This window comes from Tachysurus vachellii, chromosome 17 (assembly GCF_030014155.1).
Source record: "Tachysurus vachellii isolate PV-2020 chromosome 17, HZAU_Pvac_v1, whole genome shotgun sequence".
NCBI classification, from domain to species: Eukaryota; Metazoa; Chordata; class Actinopteri; order Siluriformes; family Bagridae; genus Tachysurus; species Tachysurus vachellii.
Window position 1 is genome coordinate 14252727 of NC_083476.1, and position 26125 is coordinate 14278851.

Below are 26125 nucleotides of genomic sequence, written 5' to 3' on the forward strand. Positions count from 1 at the left end.
CATTCAATGTAGATATACTACACAAATCCTTGGGACATAAGGACAACATATTTAAATATTTCACGCTAAGATGTCATTAAAATAACAAAAAATAAACAAAACCGAGTCTTTGATTTAAATTTTTATTATGAACATAAAACGTGACTGTGTATCTGACAACTATACACTTGCTCTAAATCCCAGTGTTTTGCATTTTATATAAAAAGCATGCTCTTCTCAACATCCATCCATCTTTTAGTACAACATTAACTTTAGTGCAATATATAATACAAAAGACCAACAAATAATACTGAATCTGAAAAAATTCCACCATCGCAAAAAAAGATTTTAGCAAAATGTTAACAAAACTGTACAAAAAAATTGCTTTCTTTCTACTTTCTGATTAACTTGCACATTAAAACAGAGAAAAAAATAGCAAAAGCTTTATCTAGCGCTAAAGCTTTGTTAAGAGGCTTCAGGTCATTTTATTCACATTATTACCGGACCTCTACTTCACCATTGTTGTTCTCCAATGTGGCTAAGATTTCATGAAGTGTTCCTCAAGTAGAATTCCTGTTTTCATTGCTTAGAGAGTTTACATTCCTGTAATATGACAAACAGAGTATTTAGATAGATATCCAGATATAAAGAAGCAGGAATTCTTATAAGGAATAGAAACTCACCTCTGCATCATCCTCTTGTTTCAATTCCTGTTCTTTTTTCTCCTCATCTGTTGCTGTTGCTGGCTCCTTCTCTGCCTCTACAGCTGTCTCCTCATCAGGCTCTTCTTTTGTGGCCTCTTCTTTCCTGCTATCTAACTCAGTCTGCTCAGACTTCTCCTCTTCTACTGTCTCCTCTTTCTCAGCGGACATGACACACTCCTCGCTCTCTTCTCCCCCGGTTGAAGCTACAAGCTGCTGCTCTGAATCCGCTAAAGCTTCATGGTGCACTTCATCTTGCTGTTGCTCAGATGTAACAGATACCGGGTCGGCACCTTCGCTCTTCTCTTTCTTTTCGAACACGTCGTTCTCCTTTCCGTCTGGAGTCGTCGGTGAGGTGGCATTGTCCTCTTCAGTCCCACCATCGTCCCCACTGGACTTCCTGAGACGGCGAGATGGAGGACGCCGTTTGATAGAATGACGAGCACGACCCTGTGTGCATATCCAGAGTAACACATGCATTTTTTTCAACTCTAAATATAAAATTTCTATCTGTATCGGTAAAATTGTTTCTAATTAAACATCTAGAGGTAGTTTTTAACCTTGTTGATGCTTGGAAGAATAAGGCTTTCTGCAGGGGTCTCAAAGCTAGCCGGGATCTCTATCTCTTTTGGTTTGGATGCTGAGGTTGGGCTGACTGGGCTACAGGGTGATTGAGGTGGAAAAAATGGCAGCTGCGGTTTTCCAGCTCCTGGACTCAATGGGGACGGCAGGAGAGTTGTTGGTGAAAGAGATGCCTGTGAGAAACAAAACATAAAAAATGTAATACACAATTATATCACAAATGTAACTAATCAAATGAGGCATGTTTATTGTCTAATGTTCACCTCGCTACAGCTTCTAGGATCTTTAGAGTCAGTTTTTGATGTAGTCCTTGAATTGAGGAACATATGCCATTGGTTTAGCAACAAGAGAAGGATTTGAACCTGAAGCTGTCAGGATGATGCCTCTGAAGTGAACGATTTTGATTTCAATAATTTTGGGTTGTTAAGAGTAGACTCAGAGAGGAATGAATTTCAGACATTGTAAGAGACTACATGTGTATGAACAAGAGGGAGGGAAGTAGAACAGCTGGGTTACAGGGTTCTGAGGTCAAGAAGGAGCAGAAGTTTAAGTATTTGGAGTCAACCATCCAGTGTGACAGGGAGTGTGGAAAAGGTGAAGAGGTGAGTACAGGTAGGTTAGAGTGAGTGGAGAAAAGTGTCAGGAGTGTTGTGTGACAGAAGAGTGTCAGCAAGAATCAAAGGAATGGTGTACAAGACAGTAGTGAGACCAGCTCTGTTGTATGGGTTAGAGACTGTAGAAGTGAAGAAAAGACATGTGGCAGAGATGGAGGTAGCAGAGATGAGGATGTTGAGGTTCTCTTTAGGAGTGACGAGGATGGACAGAATTAGGAACAAGCACATCAGAGGGACAGCTCAGGTTGGCTGTTTTGGGGACAAGGTCAGAGAGGCTAGATTGAGGTTAGGATTATAGATACATTAGGTTTGGACATGTACAGAGGAGGGAGATGGTTATATTGGTAGAAGGATGTTGGAGATGGAGCTGTGAGAGTAGAGGATGCCAAGGATAGAGTTAGGTGGAAACAGATGATTTGCTGTGGCGACCCCTAACAGGAAAAGCAAAAGGTAGAAGTAGCGTGGACTCAGAACCAGGCTCTGAGTCTGCCAGCATGCCAGTCTAGCCATCACAATTTTGTCCTTGTCAAAATCTTTCAGATAATTATGCTAGAAAATTTATCATCTTAGAGAACTGATACATGTGAAAAAACTGGCCGATATAGTAAACAGGGAAATTGTATAACATATTTTTTAATATGTGCTATTACATATCTTGCCATTAGAGGGTGTGTTGCCATTGTATAAGGCTCGTGTGTGCGTGTGTTGAGAAAGAAGTAGCAGGATAGAGGGTTGTATTTGGTGAACATATTAAGATGGTTTGCGGTAAACACACCCACCTGTAGTTTCTCAATAAGGGCAGAGTTTCGATTCTTTCTCGGCAGGTGGGAACCAACTTCTGCTTTCTGTTATTTAAAAAAGAATATATTATTCATGTATCATATACTGTAAATAACCCCTGAAAATTTAATACAGCTCTATGCAAGATGTAAAGTTGCATCATGTAAAAAGAAGAGCAAGTGAAGTAAGAACAGACAACCTAAAATATATGATAAATAAAAACAAGGGTTCCATCTTGCGTGCTAAAGTTTTGGCTCTTAAACATGCTTTAAACCACAGTACTGACTGGTCGGAAGATGTTTATTAATTTCCTCCAACAGCAGCTCTGATAATAATTCCAGCTGCAAATCAAATGTTTCATTAACATATTTCTATAGTAACAGCTCATTCAAAGATACTGGCCAGTGGTGAAGATTAATAGTGTAATAAACAGATTAAACCGTGTTGTAAGTCATCAGGAGAGAGAACATTCAGATTTTTCAAAAACAAGCTGCTTATTTTTGTCTTTTTAAAAAAAGAATGACTCTTTATAGTTGTGATAACAGGAACTAACTTGTCATGGGGCCTTCCACAACATTAAACATTGCCACAAAAGGATAAACATCTGTATGCTGTCTTGTTCTTAGTTAAATAAAATGCTGGCAACACTCTACGCTGTTACAGGAAATCAACTTCGGCTGATAACATTACAAGAAGAACCTCTTAGTTAAGTAGATATAGAAAATGCTCAGTGAAATACTCTAGTCAAAACATGCAGATGTGTCTTAGCAAGAAGGTTTTCCTCATGCTTCTCGACCCATCTCACCTCGTCCTGCCCCTGACCCACATCATTACTGGCAGGAATTGGCAGTGTGCGTGGTCTCCTCCGTACTGGCTTGTTCTGAAACACAAGAAAACACAAGATATTTATAATATCCTGTTCTGTCAGGCCTGGATCAGATGGAACATGGCTGGTAAATAGAGCGTGACAGTAAAACAATTATGTATAACTTTTCCTAAGAATCATTCATCACCCTCCAGAATACAGATGGGAATTGAAGAAAGAACCACAAAGAACAGAAAAATGAACGGAAAAGAATGCAGTGGGATCAACTGAGAGATGGATAAGAAAAGCAAGAATGCAGAAAAAAGAAAGTATCGCTGATTACAATGGCATTAAAAGTGAGAGATAAAATGGTTTTATTCAAAGCTCTGCTGTAGGGGAAAAAGCAAAGGTCAGCAGCCTAATTCAGGGTACTCAAAGATCTTGTGGCCAGGAACCTTTGTAACAAAAAAAATTATGCTACAAATCTTTCTATGTTATCTTCAAGTTTATATTATTTATAGGCTACAAGGCTACGTACACAAAACAATACATGTAATCAACAAAAATCATTTTGGCCCACTATCAGAACCATTTATCTAAACAACACAACAAATGTGACTGACACAAACTACCTGTTACTGTTATGTCACAATCCTTTTTATTAGCATTTAGTCAGGATTACGCAGTGTTATAGCATGACCTGGTCAAACATCTTCAACTGAGTCTACACACATATGTACCATAGCCTGTTCTAACCACTCCAGGATGCTTGTTTCCATTATAATCCATTATAGTTTCTATTTTAACAGCTCAGACAAACAATGATGGCAGATGATCCAAGTAATCTAATAATAAGTTTAATAATATACAGATAAACATGTGTTGTTATTCAGAATATTTAGACATTCAATAAATAATTGATATGATGTCTTTGGTAAAATGACTTTTGTGAAGGAGTCTGCTGTTCAACACTTTGTCAGTCAGTCATAGCTAAAGCCGGAACGTTAAGTTGTAATTGTTGACAATTGTTGGTAATTCTGTGGTATAAGAGGAATAAAACACTTCAGGGTTTGCTGTTATAGGTAAATAATCTGCAACTAGTTACCGCTACCACCCTAGGCTGATTCTTTTCCTATAACACCATATCATGAAGCGTTTTATTTCTCTCATTACAGCAGGTTATTGTTTACTTATTGTTATCAATGGAAAGTTTAATTTCTAAATTTCCCCCCAACCCCCCATACCTGCCATGGGTAGAGTTTGGGGAACAGAACAATTAAATGCTTTATTTAAAAAAAAAAAAAAAAAAAGAAAACAAACATAAAAGATAATTTTTTTCTATTTTACTTATTGCAAATGAAGATTTAAAAATGACATTTTTAATGTTGTGAGTTTCTGAGCTTTAAGTTCTATTCAATTCCAGTGACCAGTAAATTAGAAACAACAACTAATAATAGAATGATGGTCTAATGGAAGGGCAGGTTGATGGAGGAACTGAGAGAGACTGTTTGAGCAGAGTGCGTGTGAAAACGTAAGCACAAAGAAGTTAGAGACGTAGTCTGAATGAGGAAGGATGGAGAGACTGATCAGTTACAGTTGGGGAAGCCTCACCACTTCATCTTCTGGACGAAGGGGAGCCTGGCATGAGAACCTTCCAGCCAGTTCAGCCACAGAGAGTCTCGACCCCTTCTGAAATACATCAGTGTTATCACTTTAAAGCATGCATGCCACACCAGCTGCTGAAATGGGAAGTTAAACGTTTTACACTGGTTTGTGTGCATATGTGTGTGGGTGCATATGTGTGTGTGTGTGTTGTGTCAGACATCTGGCACAAAGACTTTCTCAAATGAAGATAGTGTTAAAACCTGTAAAAGGCAGAAAGAAGCAGTCAAACTAAATTCCTGGTCAGTCGTGTGACCATCAATTATAAGTAGTTTTCACCCTTCTGAGCAAATAAGAAAAGAAGACATAAAAAAGAAATAGATGAAATAAAAGAAATAGATGAAATAAAATACAAATAAGTAATTAAATAAGTTATTGGGTCCAAATTTCTTTGTCTTTTTGGGTGATAGATAGACAGATAGGAAAATCTACAATTCTACAAAATACAGTTCAATTTGCAAATTAAAGCAAATGTGCAAACTAATACATGTCTTGAGAACAAGTATTGCATTTCCACAAAATGACACCATTCCCTAGGTTTCAGTAATAAGGTGTCTTAAAATTCCAAAAAAAAAACAATGTGTCTTAAAATAACGACAATATCACAAATTGTGTTTGAAAGGTTTTCATTCAGAACAAACATCCTTTTATTTTAAGATCACATTGTTTTCAACTCCTACTTGTGACCTACATCACATGACTATTCTTTTTAAATCACTCACAGTACACCCACATTTGCAATTTATTCCACATATTAGCACATTATTTGGAATATTAAAATTAAACAAGCGCCTAAATAAATATTTCTTTATTCAAATTTCACTAAAGTTGTGAAAACTTGCACTCGATAACATACGGTTACATACAAACTAATTAAATATAGGAGGGAAAATACATACTTTGCTTAAAATAATATAACAATATAAAATAGGGAACCAGCTCAAGAGTCCAGCGTAAAAATCTTGGCAATCTATACATATCAGTTTGATGAGGAATGATCCACAATGGCAAATTGGAGTTTGCTGGTTTGTCTGGCATTGTTATCAGACGTGATTTCTTGCCAGAGACGACTGTTAACCTGCCATATGCCTTTCACAGATCAGACTAAGCAGTATTTAATTTTCCACAACAGGAAACCATGATAAACTGTGCTGAGCGTTGACTCAAGCAGTTGAACAAATAATTCAGAAAGAGTCCTGTGGAATCCTAATGTGACCTTGTATTTAATATGTCTATATGTATATATTGTATTGTTTGTACATAAGCATTTACTTAATGATACATAATACTGAAATGAGTAACATTTGTTGTTGTGCTGCTCTTCATGCTGAGTTTTATGTTTAAGACGTTACTTCCTAATAGAGCGTGTGAGTGTGGCTGAGTATTCAGAGCAGTATCAATGACCATGGTCATTAAAATGAATGCAAAATGCCATGCAATGATTCACAAGCAATATTTAGTCATTTCTAATCTTCCTCACTCTTGTTCCATTTCACTACATGTTCATCTGAACCACAGTATGTGCACATGCAACAGCTTGAGCGTTTGCTGTTTGTGCTTGTGTTTAGATCTGATAATCATGTGAGCAGTATCTTAAATATGAGACCATCTTGTGAAGCCTCAGAAAATGCTGAAAGTTTGCTGGGCTATTGGGCATCTTCATTCAAATCTCTTGGCTCGGTCTGGATGGTTATAGTAATTTGTTAACAGAATTATTATGAATTAAATTTGAATTTTGTGAAATAGAGGTTTTGACATCAGCCCAGGTCTGAAGAAATATCCTGCTCCTGGCAACATGGGTTGGATAATAGATTAGCTTGGGTAGGACCTTTGACCTCCAGAATGGAAGCTCAGACCAATCATTTTGCCTACCCTTGAGCTCTGTGGCTAGTCATTAGTGGTGCCAGTATTTGAGTTGACTGGAAACTTATCTGCTGAATATTTAAAAGAGCTAGGGAGTGAGGAAGTATCACGCCCAGAGGCTTCTGTTTACATCACTATATCTGTTCCTGTCACTCAGCACCTCATGTATTGCTGTGCAGATTTCCCTGGACCAGGATGTCATGAGCAGCTAGCAAAAGGGAAAAGGAGTGAGTTTAATGTCTGAACTTGACACACCATCTCTGCTCTCTGCTCTCACAACCTCCCAGAGTCTCCCAGTGTATTCTGACCTTATTTAAGCTAAACATTCACTACTTTATTTCCCTATCTATTTCTCTCCTGGTGTGACTGCCAAATACATTTTCATTTGTGTTTCTGCAAAAAAGATTTTAATCATCATCATCATCATCATCATCATCATTAAACTAAATCTCTCTGAACTTAAATTAGAGGGAATTTCATCATATATTCCAAGTTATTTTGGAGTATAAGGAGAATCTCGAAAATTCTATTTAAGTGTTTGTCCCATTTTCATTCCTGAGCTAAAGCTTTTACTGCAATCCTTATCAGGCCTGAAATCCTGAAAGTCATTATTTACTGAAATTAAACACTAACACCTTAAAATTCACTTAATCAATAGTTGTTATTTATCTGATTATTTCTGCTAATTTCAGCGAGCGTTATCATGGGGGAATTTAGTTGTTAGCACCAAGATAACTGTAGTGTAACTTCCCACATAGGTTTGTTTCTAGTTTTATATACTATAGTTATAGTGAAAGTGTAGGCTTCAGGTTTCTTAACTCTGTTAGCGTATCTCATAGCTGTATATCAGTTAGCATATTGAATGTAGCTGTGTTTTCAGTTTACTCAGGTGCCATGTGCTTGTCAGAGATTTATTTTATTTTTGGCTTATGACTATTGCAATTACTGTTATGTAATGTAATTACACTGTTATTACAGCATGTGATTTTACTTCACTTCAATAGAAATTGGTAAACTGCAATAAAAGCACACATACCAGAATATGACAATTATTATATTGCAAAAACTCCAACAAGATACAGCGAAAGATATTTGCAGCTTGCACATGCAAAAGAATGGTCGTAGCATCTGGTTACAGCATCTGTCACACCGTTAACCTGTGCGTATCAGTCCAATGTGGTTTTCTGTGCATTATTAATGTGCTAGGACTCATTGCTGCGCACCAGATTGTTATTTTTTTTGGTTTGTTATTTATTATACAATCATGAGGGCATAATAATTACTAATATACGCTGTTCTATATCACTTTAATAGCCGCAGTCGAAACTGCAATTATTATTATTATTATTATTATTATTATTATTATTATTATTATTATTATTGTCACACAATACATTACAGCACAATGGAATAGAATGGAATTCTATTCCTCACACATCCCAGCTTTGGAGGTTGGGGACAGATAGCATGGGCAGGGTTTAAAGGCCTTGCATTAAGCAACACTCTTATATATTTAACTAGCAACATTATTACATTAATGAATTTCCCACCTCTGTGAGTTTCTGCTCAATTTCACTCCTTTGCTCCATTGATAAACTAAAAATAACTGAAAGTCTATAAAATTCTATGTTCATAAAATACTTGTTTCTATGAGAGAAATAAAAACTGGGAGATCTTTTTACAATGCAAAAACATTGAAGAAATTGTTGTTCAGAAATGTGGATCATGTAAAAGGATCTGAATTCATAATTCCAAAATATAAATGACAGTGTAACCATATTATGATAACACATTACATTATATGACACATTACATATACATTATTACATGTAACTAAAGAAGCAAACGTCTAGTTTGACCATATTCGTTGTGTATAAGCAAAATGGAACTGATTCCTTCCAAAGTTCTCTGTACACACTAAAATACCGTGTTTCAAATGAAAACTGATGGCGTGCCATGTGAACCATCCTAATCAGCCTGGTTTGGCTAACAGAGCAGCAAGCTTCACAAGTACCTCTTGATGGCAGGGTGTGGGCCCTTTCCCCTGAGACTGGTTCGAATTCACAGTGTCTGTGTATATGGGTGTTGATTCTGCTGTTTATTTCTCAGTTTGCTATAAAATAACCCACTGTTTCAAATGACCATTGGAGACTATATCAATCCCTAGCACACTTCAGAATCAGAATCAGAATCAGAATCAGCTTTATTCAACAAGCGTGCACAGACACACAAGGAATTTGTTCTGGTTTTTAAGGTGCTTTTGGTACATACATGCATACATACATATATACATATAATTTCAGCTAGAGATTTGAAACTTTCATAGAAACAAACTGCACCAACGTGATTCAGGAGCCTTCTGAAGCAGAACAGAAGCAGAACCGAACAAAGGCTTCATCTTAGCAACAGGAACAAATAGACAATCTAATACACTACAAACACCAGCCCTTGTGATTAATCACCCATTACAACTGATTTCTGAAATAAAGAGTAGCTAATCACAAGGGAATGTAGGACTGAAAGCCCTTTTCTTTTTCCAGTAAATGAGCTACTTTTACACCTTTACACATAGATGCACTACTACACACTGAAACATCGTCATAAACAACAATTACACAATATATATAAGATGCATTACAGCTTGTTTTGAGTATATCCCCTACAGGAAGTTTTGTTAGTAGCAGCATACCGTGAAGCTGTTTACGCTAGTGGTGGAGTATTTCAGATGTTTTGACAGCCAGTATCGGAATTTATTAGACTTATGTCCATTTCACTAGGGTATGTAAGTCACCAGCAATTTGATCAGCCTGATATTCACTATGTAAAGACATCACACTTAAGTAGCAAGGTTTTTTGACAACTTCATAGAGCCTGACTGATCTCACAAAAACTTTAGGTCTATAAACAACATATTTGCAGGAAGTCAAAAGTAAGAAACATCCATGAATTGTTTTGGTTAAAACATATAGATAGGTTTTTTCGCTGTTTGCCATAAATTAGCTACAGTGAGATCTGATGGGTTTTCCCAGACTGTCAGGTGTTTATTGCAAATTTCTGATTCTTGAAAAATCTAGTGAATATCAGTGTGCATGAATGTTCATGCATCAGATTGTATTGAGAAATCAAATGATTCACCACTGTGTCACAGTGAGCTACTTAGAGGAAAATCTAATCATTGGACAGCATTGGGTCAGAGAATTACTCATTTTTATTTACTAATTGGCAATCAAATAAATGAGTGATATGTGGTTGGTTGGTTGTTTTTAGCATCTGTCGAAGTAGGCGGATAAAAACATACTAGACTCTACAGTGAAAGCTGAGTCAAGCCATCACTGGTTCTGTACTGGATTTTGCCAGATGCAGTAGAAACGGACAAAGGATTTGGATTATGGCCCAGCAACAGCCTCTGGCAGTGCAAAACAACTGTGAAGTACCATGTTTTGGATAAGTATTTGCCCCTTTTGAACTTGATATTGAAATGGACTTGTTAGGAATCTACACAAAATATTCTTTAAGTGAACTGGACTAGGATATTTACAAAATTATTTATAAATTAAAAAATTACAAAAATATGCACCCTCTTTTGATGTGCAGACTGATCAACCATATTTTTTAAGGCATGCTTTAAGGACAGTGTTGTCTGTCTGTCGGCTTATTGCTAGACCCTCCTCTGAGATTCTTTTATCTAGGTGTGACCTCATGCTTTGGCTCAGATTGTTATAGGCGGCTGTTGGGTCGGAAAAAGTGTGAGTCAGTTGTTGAAGAGGTACAAATGCCTCATGCCTGTATTTCACCCTGCTCTCATTTCACCTTATCGTCATGTAAAAGTGTAAAAAGAATGTAATAGCTTGCAGTTAAAGAATTTGATAATAAAAAATTTTTTTTGATTTCTTATTTTTTTTTCTATAAATTGCATATTTTTGCAATGAATTCACTCAGCTATGGAACTTAAATATGAGTCTGTATCATTTCGTTATAAATAAAATGAACCACACTGCTCTTGAATTCTCAGTACTGATTCGTCACTAGTTTTGGCCACAAAATTTATATCAGCATGCTCGTTCTAATATGTTGTCATCTCTACTTGTCTTTAACTGTAGCCACTATACATAAAATATTAGCATTTGTAAAATTATTCTCACAGAGTAAAGTATTGAGAATGGAGCCTGTCGCAGATCCTAAATAACATGGCAAGCTGCATTTTCTTGTCTTATTAACTTTATGATGGAGGAAAGAGAGGTTGGTGAGGACATGGCTTTATTTGAGATGATAACTTCTTTTGAGGATGCTCCACAACATTAAATGTAACTATAAACCGATAAAAGTATAAAACCGATAAACCGATGATGTTCTATAATAATTTGTCTCCATAACGTTATGGTATATTTAGGAATAAAACACTTCCTGACTTGATTTCAGAATACAGTCAACTTCGTGATGGAAACTGTAACCTGTAACTCCACGTGGAGCATTAAGTTATTTTGAATATTGTAGACAACTTCAGTAAACAGTAAACTGCAGGTGGTTTTTCAGCATCTGCAAGATTTGATGTTTTGGATAAAAATTGGTTTTAATAATCACTGTACTATATTTTCCTGGACAGTGAAGTATCTGCCAGGTTATGCATCAACAACATGAAAAAGAGTTATTTAAGAAGAATTGTGCAACATCCAAATGCAATTGTGTTGCTCAATTTGAAGCAACATCCCAAAAGGGCTGGGTTGGTATGTGCAATCTGTCACACTATACCACACAATATTCACACTAACACCCAGTCTGCATGGCCTAAAAAAAGATTTCTGTTATGCTTATGAATATACTGAGGCCAAATCTCAATCTAATGGACTGGGGCTGTAATGCAATTATTTATCAAATGCCACTCTGTACAATACACAGACTGGTATAATATAGGTGCCTATATTTTTACTCTTTGGGGAAAATACAATCTATCAAACCTGATAAAACACACATTTTAGGCAAGTGATGGATTCATGGAAATCCCCTCTAGCTAGAAAAAAAGGATCTCTAACCAGCTAAAACACCATTGTATGGCTTTTCTGTGGAAGTGAATCAAAACTGCATTTTGAGGAACAGAAATGAACAAAATTAAAAAAAACAAAACAAAAAAAAAAACGGTTTACAATATTATTTCATCATCCATTACACCACTTTAAAAGGTTTGTAACATACAAAAGAAAGTTTCACCAGCACACAGAGAATGGAAGAGATCTTGTGAAAGTCTAGCATGACCTCTGTTTTGCAGGAATCTTTCTTGCAACCACTTTTTGACTGCTTTTATCATGTTCCTTTCTGTCCTGTGTGTGTGTGTGAGAGTGTGTGTGTGTATGTGTGTGTGCGTGTATGACAGCTGCTGAGGTGGGATTGACGATAACTCGGCCCTGCCAGAGTTTTCACATAGCTGACATTCAGTATATAATGAACTCAAATAGCCTTGCATACACACATACTCACATACATACATACATACATACACACACACACACAGACACCCACATACTCACATACACATGCTCACACACAAGCACAAGCATGCACACACACACAAACACACGCACGCTCACACACACACACACACCCACACACACACACACACACACACACACACACACTCAAATGCACAGCCCCTCACCTAGCACCAGTCCTTTAAAATCACAGGGAAATGCTGTCAGAGCTCCGCTCATGCTGGGATTATTTATAACATCACATTGATTGCAGGATGTCTTCTACAGGATGTCCACCAGACTTCAATCTTACACTGTAACACAAGTTTTGCACCCTGACATATTCTTATAACATCATATAACATATAACATCCAGGCCTGAGGTGATTTATTCCTCTTAACCACAGCAATTTATCAGCAGTAAAAAAAGATGCATTATTACTTATTTATAGCTACACTTGAGTGTGAGTCTGTGTTTGGTGTCACAACTTTAATGTTGCTAATAAGTAACAAGAAAATTAAGTCAATTCCAGTATAGTAAAACTCCTGTAAAACCAAACTAGGAAAACTTTGTAAATCATCATACAAATTAAATCACACCAAGTTTTGATGTAACCTCAAACAGCTTCACTTATGTGGTTTACTGACACTGTACAGCAACTTAAAATCATTTTCTTTTTAGCAATTAGCTTTGTGCCACTTCATACTAACATCATATGTAAGATCACAGTTTGAAGGTAGAACATTATACGAGATCTGAAAGATGATAAAGCTAGTTTCATTGGTCGATTCTGATTTACAGTCTTAGCTTTAATAATGTTCTTGTACAAATCGATATATTATTATCAATAAAAGTGGACAGTCAGAGAGCTGAAAACTGTCATAGCTCCATTTTGAAGTGAAATTCAATTCTTCCTCATTTTTACACAGTTTGTTGTCACTCAACATGTTAATTTCGGCTGGTGAATTTAATTCATTAATTAATTAGTAAAAGAAAAACTTTTACTTGAATGGAAGAGGATATGATTTGTGAAAAAGGTATATGCTTAAAGCAGCAGTACATTTTACATCCCTCTCCTGTGATTTTGGTGTTTTCTCTCTGCTAACTCACCCCCTCAACCTTTTTTTAAAGCTTGTTAATTAGCTAGAGCAAAGAATATACTGCAATATTCAGTGATGTGGTACTTTCAGGACCAGGGTTGAGAAATTCAGCTGTAGATGAATTTACCTTGTGAATATTGAAAGATTGAACGGATAGAAAACATTAAATTTAAAGAATTTATAACATTTTACAGACTAATCCAGAGTGACTTTTACAGGCTTATTCAGAGTGACTTAAAGAAGTGTTTGGTAGTCTCTATCAAAAACATAATCTCATGCAAGTTCACTAGCTCATGGACAAAGAACACCTTCAAGATAAAATCCTGAAAACAAAAGCACAGAACTGGAATTATGTCTTTGTGGAAGACTGGGGAGGACGTGCTTATTATTATTATCCTTCCTGGTCATTCAAAACATACAAAATACATATGTATTTTTAGCCACTGATTAGCCACTCTCGAGCTATCACAAGCTAGCTAAATGACCTGCTAATAATATTTTATTTGATAAGCTAATAAGTTTGATATGCTAGCACTTAGGATTCTGCAAAGACTGATGTCTTAACGTTCACAAACAACAGTTAAAATTGAACATGCTGGTTTTGTGAGTGTGTGTGTGTAATTCTCCAGTGATGACATTAATGATGTAGCAGCACTGAAGCTCACAGTCATATTACTCACACATGACTATTTTAAGCCAATTAATCTGTTCACATTAAGCAGCTTCTAATTTTGAACCTAATTGTAACAATGGAGCAGGATTTGCTCTATATAGTTTACATACTAAAGTTTACTCATTTATATTATAAGTTGAGTGCAGGGTTTGAAGTATTCTGTATGCTGCTCAGAGATGGCAAAATAATCTTAGAGCATCAGTGGCACTTCAGAGCTCTTACAGCCACAGCCATATGTCAGAGGAACAAACCTGCAAACACTAATTTATACACCACAGGGCTGACTTCATTTTTAAAGAATGCTTTTGATGGAAATGGAAAATGGAAATCTGAACAACTGAAAATGTTGATTTGTGTTATTGTGACAGATTATAATACCACAATATTATATTGTTTCTATAGTAACAGCTGACACATGAAATCGTGTGGCAGATGCTCCACATAATGTAATGAGGTTCCACAATGATAACAAGATACGAAAAAAGATGTCATTCTTTGGTAATAAAAATAATTAGCTTGGTATAACAGGAACAAAATATATAGCAAAATTAAAAAAATAATTCCACTTCACCACACTATCTTGTTGTTTATATTTTTGGAACAACATGTCCGGACATGATTCATTCCTCATTTATGATAGATATTAGATTTTGGTAACACCCCACACCAAAAATAAACACTGCACACACTCTGGTACAACTGGGTATATGTTGAAAGGTGTATAAAGTTTTAAAAAGAAAACCTCAAATGCATTAGATAAAACATTTTCATTTAAAAAAATAAAATAAAATAAGGTCTCAGAATCACTCATTATATAATAACCTTCTTAAAATGAAATCACTGATTACAATTTAAGGCTTTACACACCATAAATACAAATATAATATGTATTATGGAGCAGGTAATCTCCACACATTCACTGAAAACAGCATGAATATCTATTAAGGTCAAGCCAAAGCCTGTTTACTAGTGACCATCTCTGCAGGCATAAACCTCAAAATAGCTACAAGCTATTTAAAGAGACTGCTATTACCTGTTTGTTACTCTTTCACTTCAGCAGGCTTGCACATACCATAATAAATATAATGATCTTATCTGTATTATTGTCCATTTACGCACATTCACGCTTACACGAGTGTATCACATAAACCCGGCTACTTGTTCAGCGGATGAGGTTACACCACTTCCTGTGTCAGTTAGCTCACTGCAATTCCAGCCATGCTTACATTGAACCAAACACTCAAACCTTGTTGGTCTTTTAACACAACACAGAAATGTGAAAATAGGAAGACAGAGAAGTGCCACTTTATCAACATGGACTGGAGTACAAAAAAATACTATAACAGCTTAATCGAAACTTTACTTTTGGAAAAAAAAGTTTAGAATTTATATAAGAGAAAAGGAAGTGAAATTAATGATCTGTATGAATTTTATTACTTCTCATTTGGAGAAAATTTTTAATGTTACTATCATCTTAGTACACATAATAAGATAGAATTGATAAAAGCCTCGTTTTTCCTCAAACACAGTGTAATACCACTGTAATAATCTACGTATATGATTACATCTCTGTATATAGCATTTTGAAATGTTTACTTTTTTCCATCTTTCTGTTTTGTTTTATATTTGGTGCCGTTTAACACTCCAGTCAATCCCACACTGTCATATTCCTCAGAACAATATAGTAAAAAAGTTATTATGCAGTATTTGAATGAAAAGTTATGCTGTCAATTCAGTCACTCATCATATTGCCTTTCTTGACTTTTAAATTGACTCTTATTAAGTCTCCATGACAACTCAAACAATTTGTTAGCACATAACTCTGATCACTGAATTAAATTCATCCATTTAATGAACAAACCCCAAATAAAACTATGCTTTTTGTCCTTACCGCCATGTTTCCCTCCTGTGTTTGGAGAGCTCCACTGAACACACTTGCTGCTCTCTAGTTAATCAACTAGCTGAAGTTGAAGTTGAAGCTGGAGCTCTCCTCTAACCCTCCTCCCAAGGTCAGGGTTGCCAAATTGAGGCTTACTGTTTATAGCTAATACCAGGTTTAAAAACTTACTTAACAATGAATTCTTTCAAAACTAATTTGATGAACTTTCTCTACCACTCAAACCTGCAACTTTTCAGACAACTGCATTCTAATTTAATGCTAGTCGATCATGGAGAATGCAAGCAAACTTCCAATCTGGCAACCATGCCCTCATGCCAGCCCCCTCTTGTCTATGAGGTAGGCCGGAGTGGCCGTAGTGCAGTTATATTTAGTCATTCATCTCACAGAAGGTCTACGAGAGACCACTTTTCAAAAAGAAGGGGAAGAAGCACACAGGATGTCAGTAATAATAATTACATAAATAATATCTAAAACAAATTATTTAACTTGAACTGCTAACAGGAACAACAAGAAAAATAATAACAACAATAATACACAATATATAAAAAACAAGTTAGCATGAATGCCAATGATAAAAATAAGTAAATAAATAAAATAACAAGCATTATGAATAAATGAAATTATAACACACACACGCACGCACACACACACACAATGTGTGAACATCTAGAGGGCTGATAGGTTACTTAATGCAAGTTGGGTACAAATGATATAAATATTTCATTATTAGTCCAACAAAATGACCCAGTAACATGACGTAGACATACAGTAATAATGAGCATGTGCATAGGATAAAGCTCTCACAAACTGCTCACTTACACTGCTACACAAAGGGGAGGGATCATAGCTTATAGACAGCAGTTTGAGGTTTCTGTGATGTGTCAAATACAATACCATTTATGGAGGAAAAGAAAGAGGAAGCTGTATTTTGACAGACGTTGGTTAGTGGGGGAAGGGTAAGACATTTATGTTAGACCAAGTGAGCTCTCTTCAGTCAGGTGTCATCAATATCCATGTCACATGAATCATTCCTGTTGCACATCACTCCACAATGACTTACTGTTCCTCTGGTTTGCTAGCACTGTTATTAGCATTTATCTGTCACATTTAAGCTATGTTCTGGGAATACCCGTGACGTAAAAATGTCAGGATTTTTACATAATTTCATCTCACTCATGGGTGTAGTCAGACATTTAATGCCAGTGTAGGGTAGGGTGAGACACTAAACCCATCCATAAAAAAAAACAAAAAAACGTGACTACCCAGTTGTACCCCATGATTGAGACCACCTTATTTTTTAATAAGTAAAGCACAAGAGCTTATTATTGAAGTATATATATATATATATATATATATATATATATATATATATATATATATATATATATATATATATATACGTATATATATAATTGTGTGTTCTGTTTCATATGCTGGTCTGAGCTCTTGTTTTATTCTCAGTCCCTCCTACATTTACGTTTGTGCCATTTGTCAGATATCCTTATCCAAAGTGACTTTCTATCTTATTTATACAACTGAGGTGACGGTTAAAGGCTTTGCTCTATAGCCCAGAGTGGCAGCTTAGCAGTACTGGGATTCGAACTCACAACCTTCTGACCACTAGAGTCACATTTTCACACAGATAATAAGTATTGTTCATGTATTAAGAGTTTGCCTAATGTTTGCTCACCCGTTTATTTCTTGTGGTCAGTAAAACCAGAGAGTTAATCTGTTAGCTAATGAACATGCGTGTTCCTGCACAAGGATACACACGTGGTACAGTACACTATCCATGCAACGGGACAATTCTAAAATAAACTTAAAAATATCTAAGAGATGTTTGAAATTCACATTTGATTTTCAAAGGCATGTTTTACTACTACTACTACTACTACTACTACTACTACTACTACATCATTAAAAACACTTCACATGGTTAAACATCTTTCTGTTTTTAAACACCATGATTACTACAGGAAGATAGACTATGCAAGATTAAAAACGGTAATACAAAATTTCCACATCATGTTCAGGACATATAGATTTACCAAAGAATGCTGTAGCTTACTAATAGCTAACTACATTCAGTTATTAGCCACTAGCTTTTTATTCCAATTACTGACCCTTTACTTGAATTCATCCAACATCTAACCTTTTTTTTTTCAAATTGTCACACCTTTGTTCTTAGTAAGTAAACCTCTTGACCTCCCACAATAATCTGTTTGTATTAATAATAAATGATAATGAAGTTTCATCTTGAGAACATTAGGCAGAGCTTCTTTGTATGAGGTGTACACATGATTTCTCAGTGCTGGGCTGAGCTTTTAACTCCAGTTCCTTCTGCACGGAAATAATCCAAAACTTCCGATTAGGGATTAAATCGATGATAGTTTTCAGACTGAGTAAAGAACATTTTTATCCAAGATGAAATCACTGGGTTTAAATGCTTTTTAATGTATTCATATTAACAATGAACAATTCATTCAGGTGCAGTGGTTTAAATCACCTACACTGTGTCTTTGTCATCTGTCCTTTGATTCAGCATGAGCAGCGAGAAGATGTGTATTTTTTGGGGAAAAAAGAGCACAAGGTGTAATCAACTGCAAATGTGCAGACCCTGACAAGCAAGCGAACGAGCATGAGATATGTCTCAGTGCTTGTTGAGACACAGTGCTCTGTTTTGGGTGCATTTTCATCAACACTGATCCTGCTGTGTGTGCTCAGGTTGGCTGTCCTTGTGTTGCCTGTTTAAAACACTGTTTAAAAGTTACAATTATATTTCATCAGGTCTCCTGTACTGTAGGAAGATGCTGTAGATCATTTTCTGGATATTTTAACAAAATAGAGTTTACAGTCTGCTTTACGTTAAGCATAATTTGTGAAATATTTCCAGATCAGTGACATTTTGTGTTGTGCTTTCATTAGTGTGACAGCAAACAATGACTTTCTTCATATATTATCGCCTGATATCTGAGAATATTAATCAGTACATAAGCATGTTATTAGATACCAATATCAGTGCAGATGTAGAATTTCATACAATATTCGAAAGAACTTTGAGAACAACATATTTGGGCCTTATTTTCGTCCTCAATTTGTGTTTTTTTGTTGCAAACAAATAGAAGCCATGATTTTAGCAGTGCTTTAAAATGATTACTTGTCACACTGTATGAGAAAGTCACAATAACATTCCCACCCAAATTTGATCACAAACTGTGTGAAAACGAGTTCTCAATTTCAGACAAGAATATTGGTCTAATTATGGCACATACCAGACAAAGGTTTGGACACACTTTCTTATTCAGTGGCTTTTCTTTATTTTTATTGTTTTCACTTTGTATTATGACAGAGCAAATATGGAATTGCTTGAAGAATAGAGGTGATAGTAATTCTAATAAACGTATCCCACGCAGCCAAAGTACCTCTTGGTCTTGCTATTGGAACAGTCCTCATGAGAGCCAGTTTCATCATGGCAATTGGGGATACATTCAGAGTTCTTCAGATTTTTCAGTACAATCTCTACTCAGAATCACTAAAAAAATTGTATAGTGTAAAACCAGCTTTCATTCCAAATTTTTTAATTCCAAAATAATAACCATCATCTATGTGTAGGCTAAATGTAAAAGGAAATGTTTGCCACACTTGCTTTTTCAAGAATTCAGTTCAGAAGATTCATAAAGTTCTCAAAGACAAACGTGTCATTATTATTAGAGATTAGACCAAAGCAGCTGACATGGACATAACATTCTACATGACATGGACATTCTAGTATGAATATTTGTTGCTTATCTCAAGTACAGATATTTTTTTAATATTAGTGTAATATTAGTTTCAGTCCATAAGAGAATGTTTTAGATGCATTATTATAACATATTATGAAGCAAACCTTATTTTCACATCAATGTAGGAAGACTGATTACCACCTAAACCTTTTACATCCTATAGAATATTTAATGTTTGGATAATGAAATGCTTCTTAATCATAACCTTTAGCATTACTGGATACTGTTGGTACATGAATTGAATCTGAGTAAATAAAAACCTTGAAGGCTTATTTCTGGAGGCTCTGCAATTCTGCCTCCTGCTGGCTTCTTCTTCTTTCGTCCATTTCGTTTGTCCTTCTGCTTAGCAGGTTTTTAAAGAAAGTTCTAAAATGTTCTCCTACAAAAAAGAACAGGATGGGATCCAGGCAGCTGTGGGCTACACACAAACAAAGTGTCACCACTGCTGCTTTACGCACTGGCCAGATGAACTCACAGGAGAAACTGTCATTGCTCACGTTCAGTTCACTGTATAAAAAGATTGTCCTCATGACATGATATGGCAAAAAGCAGATGATGAATAAGCAGAGGCTGATGATGACCAAAGTGAAGGCTTTTTTCTTTGAGATGTTGATCGTGCGCTGGGACGGACCAGGCTTCAGTAATCTGTAAGCTACCAACACGGAGCACCACAAGATAAACGCTAAAGGCAGCACAAAGCCCACAGCCAAAGTTGCATTGTTAATACTGATTAAAAGCTGGATGGTTTGGTTATTGTTTTTTAGCTCCATGCATTGCTGATCACCCTCTTGGCTTGCATTTCTGTTCTGACCCAACAGCAACAAAGGACTTGAGGTCACTGCGACAAACAGCCAGATTAAAAAACAAACCAACTGTCCTTTACACCATTTTTGCAAGTGTTTGTAGCGGTAGGGATGGAAAAGTGCCAAATATCGCATGATGTTTAGGGAAACCAAGAAATAAATTGATGTGTACATGTTCAGGTAGAAGACATAGAATATGAGACTGCAGGCCAGCTTGCCAAATTTCCAATGAGAGCCTGACAGGTAGTAAGAAGCTCTGAAGGGCAGCGAGCACACCAGCATAAGGTCGGACACCAACAGATTAACCATGAACAGGTTGACTGTAGTCAGACCCCTCTTCTTCCTCCACACACTGAAGAAGATGTACAGGGAGACAGAGTGGCCTACAACACCTAGAATAAAGACTAACAGGTAGGCGATGGGAAACATTAACTCCTTGAAATCCGTAATGCTGCAGTTTTTCGAGATCGTTTGAGCTCTTGAGAGCAGGATTTGAAGAAAAGAGATCCATCGTTGAGTAAAAAACATGAAAGAAAAACAAAAACATCAACATTTAAGAACATATTCAAAGGAATACAATTGATTATTTTCAATATGATATATAGACCTTTGACACATTAAGGGAAAAAACAATACGATGATTTTTAATAAGGTGCTGAAACCACCACAAGCTGCCAAACAGCTTTAATGCACACTGGCTTTGATTCTACATGTTTCGACTGTAGTGCTAGAGAGATAAACATCATTCTTCCAAAGGTTTTTGTCTCAGTCTGTGTTTTGATGATGGTGGCAAAGAGCACTGTCTAACACTCCACTCCGAAATCTCCAATATCTGTTCAACTACTGTAGGTTGAGATTTGGTGACTGTAAAAGTCAAAACATGACATACCTCAAAACTGAACCCTCATGACCCGTGGATGGGGGTGAAGTCATCGTGGATGACAGCGATGCCACCTGGGGAAGGGAAACAAAGAGATTCTCATGATTCTTTTTAAAGACGACAAGTAGACCAGAACTATTCCAACAAAAACAAAGAAACAAAGAAACAAAGCATCACAGATCTAACAATTTTCTTTAATTAGGAAAATAAATGTCTGTAGATCTACTGCATTTGTAGCATTTGGGTGAGAACCACAAACATAAATACCTGAGAACTGAGTCACTTAATGGAAAACTACTAGGTGCAGTTGTTAGAGTGACATTAAGGGATTATGCCAGATAATTTTACAACACATTCATTATCTGTTTTTAATTTGTTGAAGAATTTGTGGCTTTGACAAACTTTCCAAATTAGATAAGACAATACAATGTGGTTTTATTGGTGCATATGCAAACTTAAGAAATATTTGTTTGTTTGTTTGTTGTTTGGTAGTTTTGTGTTTAATGTCAGGGTGAGTTTGGTTGTGGTTGTTACACTGCCCTTTTTTTTTAATTATAATTAATATGAACACTAAACCTGTTTTTCATGCTTGCTTGAAATTTTTTATCCACTGCCTCACTTTCACATTTTGTTTGAAAGTTTTAACTTGCATTCACTCTCACTCATTTATCATGCCTCCATGTAACATATGAGCGAGCTGGAACTAATAAACAACTCAACAGTAAGCTGCATTATAAAAATGAAAAAGTATCTTGGCAAAAGATTTGTCTGTTTTTAAGATGGTAGTATATTATTACTTGTAAGCCTTTTATCATTCAGATTTGTCATGTTGGTTTTTCAAAATCTTCTTATAATATAACGTAACATAAATAATGATAAGCATTAACATAAATAGGTAGTAAATAAATTGTGATAATAAATAAGAAGCAAATTTGACTAACAGTCACTAGAAGATTCACACAACAATTAAACAAACTGAAAATCAACAAAGAAGTGGAATAAACTCTGTTACATTTTTTGTCAATTTTATTGTATTCTATCAATATTTTAGTCAGTTTGATCAGCAATCTGTACTAAAATTATGTTATCTTTATGGGCATATTCTGCACCCTAGACAGCTGCATATGTTGCCTATGCCATTGGCTGGCCCTGGACTGGCATCCCATCCATGTGTATACATGCCTCATCCCTGTACGTTTCACATGCTCTTAACTATGTACAGGACTTAATCATTTTTTGTTGCTTTAAATGTCCTTAGAAATCAAATTGATTAAGTGACTCATGAAACATCAGTGAACGTAATAAAGTAATAAGGTTTAAAGGAGTCTAAAGTGTTGAAACCATTTCAGATTAGCTAGACAGTATCAGACTGAACAATCGACAAGACTTCAAACAGGATTTTACAATAAGCTCTAAAGGCCTTTAGTATGAAAACGGTGGTATTTCAGTTTCTATTCACACCAGACATTTGAATTCTTAGGCACATTTTAAGTCTTGTGATTTACAAGTGAAAAAAAAATCCAAGCCAATCATTTAGTAAAAGATCGAGTCTTTTCACCTAGCACTAAATTAATACCAAAAAAGTATTGTGTTACCTTTTTTAGCTTGAACTCACAAATGCAGAGCTGTCAGGTTGAGGGAAATGCAGGCATCTCGAGCTGCATCTTCAGAAAGAGATAAGAGCTACACATAAGACCTACTTGTGACTGAAGAAGAAAGGCAGGCTGAAGATAAACAGTTTTGTTGGGGCATGCAGTTTCCCAAGGTGCAAACTAATCATTCCTCTTTCTCTGGAATCACACAGTCATTAGTATTAAGGTGGAAAAACCCCGGAAACCAAACACCTACTATTAAAAAAAACAAAGCAAAACAAAAGAAATATCTACTGTACATACTGCATTTTTTTCCCAACTGGTTAAGTTCCTCATTGCATTGTTAGAACTGTTTACTTCTTTATCTATTATTTCCTGTTTCTCGCTTAAAAAAACCCAGAACAAAACACCAGGTATAAATATATTTACTGAGACAAGGGAGGTATGTTGTGCAAGTGAAGGCAATGATTTTGTACAGAGATGTCTGAAAGCTCCCTATAGCTTACAGTGAGTCCAAAACGTATTCAGACCTCTTCAGTTTTCACTATAACACGGATTACATTTAGGTTTTTGTTTGTTTATTTGTTTTTAATATTTTACACACAATAACCCAATAAGGATGATATGAAAAGATTTTTAGGACATTACTATGAAAATTTTTGACAAATCAAAATTTCTTTCTTTTAGATTGATTTTCAGTCCATGTATTAGTTTATTTTATATCTCAGTTCTTTTACTATAGAGTCAAATATGTTACACTTTTTACACAAAGGTTTGCACCCTTATCCAGAGCAGCCTGCATCTATCTCATTCACAGAACTGAGCAGACGAGGGATAAGGGCCACGCTAAAGGAAACAGAAGCAACCTGGCAGTGCTGGGATTTGAACTCACAACCATCTGCTTAATCACTGAGCCTCCACTTCTCCTGCCCACAGTGTATTCATTTCTTTAATGTTCTTTTCCTTTTGAGATTTTCTCAAAATCTAAATAATTTTTTTTTTAGAGCACTAAGACCCTGATCAGGTTACAAGAGTTACATTTCTAAGTGTTTCGAATGGCTCTAAAACATTTCTAATGGTTATTGCATCACACAGCACCACATGAGCACCCACTATGCTCATATTTATCCTGTCATCATCAACTTTCCCTCATAAATCTGTTTCATTGGGTCGTATGGCATCACGCTCAATAAACGCACTCCTTTACAGTTACTGCGAACTGAATGACATGACATGACTATACAGAGGGGCTGACTGATCACCCACATCCTGTTTCTCAGAGCTTTCTTGAGTAGTCTGAGGCAAAAAATCTTACAGGCCTCGGCAAGTAAAAGCGTTTAAATCTTCTCCCAATTGTATGTTGCAGTTAAATTTGCGTTTATATTGATTCAGAGAAGCATTAATCATCCTGATTCAGTGTAAAACCTGAAAACTGTCTGCACCAACAGGATGTTGATCAGCACCAAAATGCTTAAAGCAAGAGGGACGTCAACAATCATCACGCCTCGTACGTGAGACAGGAAACTCTCAGAATCTTTGAGATATGAAAAGCATTTTAAAAAAGCATGTTTTGTACCAGATAGGCCTAGTAAATAGTAGACAAACTATTGTACATTTTGACTGATGTTCACCGGATGTAAAAATCTGACGTGTAAAGGCACAATGAAAATATGTAGCTGTACAGTATGAACATAGCATTTGGTCAAGTTAACAGACCAAAAAAAAAATAAAATAAATTCTAAATTTTGCCCAAGGGACCAATACTCGGTAGGAGGTTTGTCCGAACAGATGACCCAGTCCTGTCAAGCCACTGAAGGATTCCATCTGTAAAGAATTGATGTAATTTAGATTTTATGCTCTGGAATTTGTCATTTGTCACATTTGTCATTGAATTTGTTTCCTGTGCCCAACAGAAGATGGAGCTATTTAGTAAAACTAGATACTGATATGTAAAACAAAACAACAATCAAGTTCTCTGAAACAAACAAACAAACAAACAAACAAACAAACAAACAAATAAATAAGAGGCATTCTGCATTTCAACATTTTAAATTCTATGTACAATATCGATCCTGCAGAATGCCTCGCCAGCGTCTCCTCCATGTACCATAGAGCGCAGCTGGCTGGGGGCTGGCATACATGTCCATGTTTTAACCTGAAACAGATATCTATTCTATTAGTTTAATCTTTCATTCCACCTAACTCTATCCTCAGCATCCTCTACTTTCTCACCAATTAACTTCATATCCTCTTTTAACACATCCATATATCTCCTCTTTGGCCTTCCTCTTGACCTCTTACTTGGCAGCTCCATCTCCAACATCCTTCTACCAACATAACCATCTCCCTCCTCTGTGCATGTCTAAAGCATCTCAATCTAGTCTCTCTGTCCCCAAAAGAGCCAACCTGAGCTGTTACTCTGATGTGCTCGTTCATAATCCTGTCCATCCTCGTCGCACCTAAAGAGAACCTCAACATCCTCATCTCTGCTCCCTCCATCTCTACCATGTCTTTTCTTCACTGATAGTCTCTAACCCATAAGCAGAGCTGGTCTCACTACTGTCTTGTACACCTTTCTGCTGATACTCTTCTGTCACACAACACTCCTATCACATTTCTCCACCTGTACTCACCTCTTCACCACACTCCCCGTAAGACTGAGCTCTTGACCCCAAATATTTAAACTCCTGCACCTTCTTGACCCCAGAACCCTGTAACCTCACTGTTCTACTCCCCCCACCCCTCTTGTTCATACACATGTATTCTGTCTTAATTTAACAATTAAGTTTACATTTTTTCACCAGATGCCTTACCTGACACAACCCCTCCCATTTTTTACCCCAGGGTGTGGGCTTGGGATAGTCACTGAGAGTTTACTTGGGTTCCTGCATGGGAACCAAAGCCGGGTTACGGCAACGAGAAGCGCGGAACAATGAGATCATACGA

General features: G+C 36.2%; 2 protein-coding genes across 3 annotated transcripts; both read right to left on the bottom strand.

The window, feature by feature from the left end:
• Nucleotides 1–108: 108 nt before the first annotated feature.
• dub (duboraya) lies at nucleotides 109–16265 on the bottom strand. Of its 2 annotated transcripts, none has more exons than XM_060891076.1 (7): nucleotides 16114–16265; nucleotides 5073–5150; nucleotides 3462–3536; nucleotides 2656–2721; nucleotides 1241–1435; nucleotides 663–1130; nucleotides 109–582 (listed from the first exon to the last, which is right to left on the bottom strand). In XM_060891076.1, the coding sequence occupies exons 1-7, from the start codon at nucleotides 16117–16119 to the stop codon at nucleotides 559–561; spliced, it is 912 nt and encodes a 303-aa protein (XP_060747059.1). In that variant the 5' UTR covers nucleotides 16120–16265; the 3' UTR covers nucleotides 109–558. The 2 variants fall into 2 exon arrangements, with proteins under 2 accessions (XP_060747059.1, XP_060747060.1); XM_060891077.1 differs by having other exon boundaries at nucleotides 5073–5147; nucleotides 16114–16197.
• A 3150-nt stretch (nucleotides 16266–19415) lies between these two features.
• cysltr2a (cysteinyl leukotriene receptor 2a) lies at nucleotides 19416–23703 on the bottom strand. The gene is made up of 3 exons (XM_060890833.1): nucleotides 23184–23703; nucleotides 21597–21663; nucleotides 19416–21185 (listed from the first exon to the last, which is right to left on the bottom strand). The coding sequence occupies exons 2-3, from the start codon at nucleotides 21638–21640 to the stop codon at nucleotides 20174–20176; spliced, it is 1056 nt and encodes a 351-aa protein (XP_060746816.1). The 5' UTR covers nucleotides 21641–21663; nucleotides 23184–23703; the 3' UTR covers nucleotides 19416–20173.
• Between the last annotated feature and the right edge of the window lie 2422 nt (nucleotides 23704–26125).

What these genes read in the sequence shown, in the direction of transcription:
- dub (XM_060891076.1), bottom strand. An exon ending in CCCTTATTGAGAAACTACAG is followed by an intron (nt 1,436 to 2,655) that starts GTGGGTGTGTTT and finishes TGTTTCTCACAG; the next exon opens with GCATCTCTTTCACCAACAAC. An exon ending in TTCTTCCAAGCATCAACAAG is followed by an intron (nt 1,131 to 1,240) that starts GTTAAAAACTAC and finishes ATATGCACACAG; the next exon opens with GGTCGTGCTCGTCATTCTAT.
- cysltr2a (XM_060890833.1), bottom strand. Translation starts at nt 21,640, where the DNA reads ATGACTTCACCCCCATCCACGGGTCATGAGGGTTCAGTTTTGAG. An exon ending in CATGAGGGTTCAGTTTTGAG is followed by an intron (nt 21,186 to 21,596) that starts GTATGTCATGTT and finishes CCTGCTCTCAAG; the next exon opens with AGCTCAAACGATCTCGAAAA.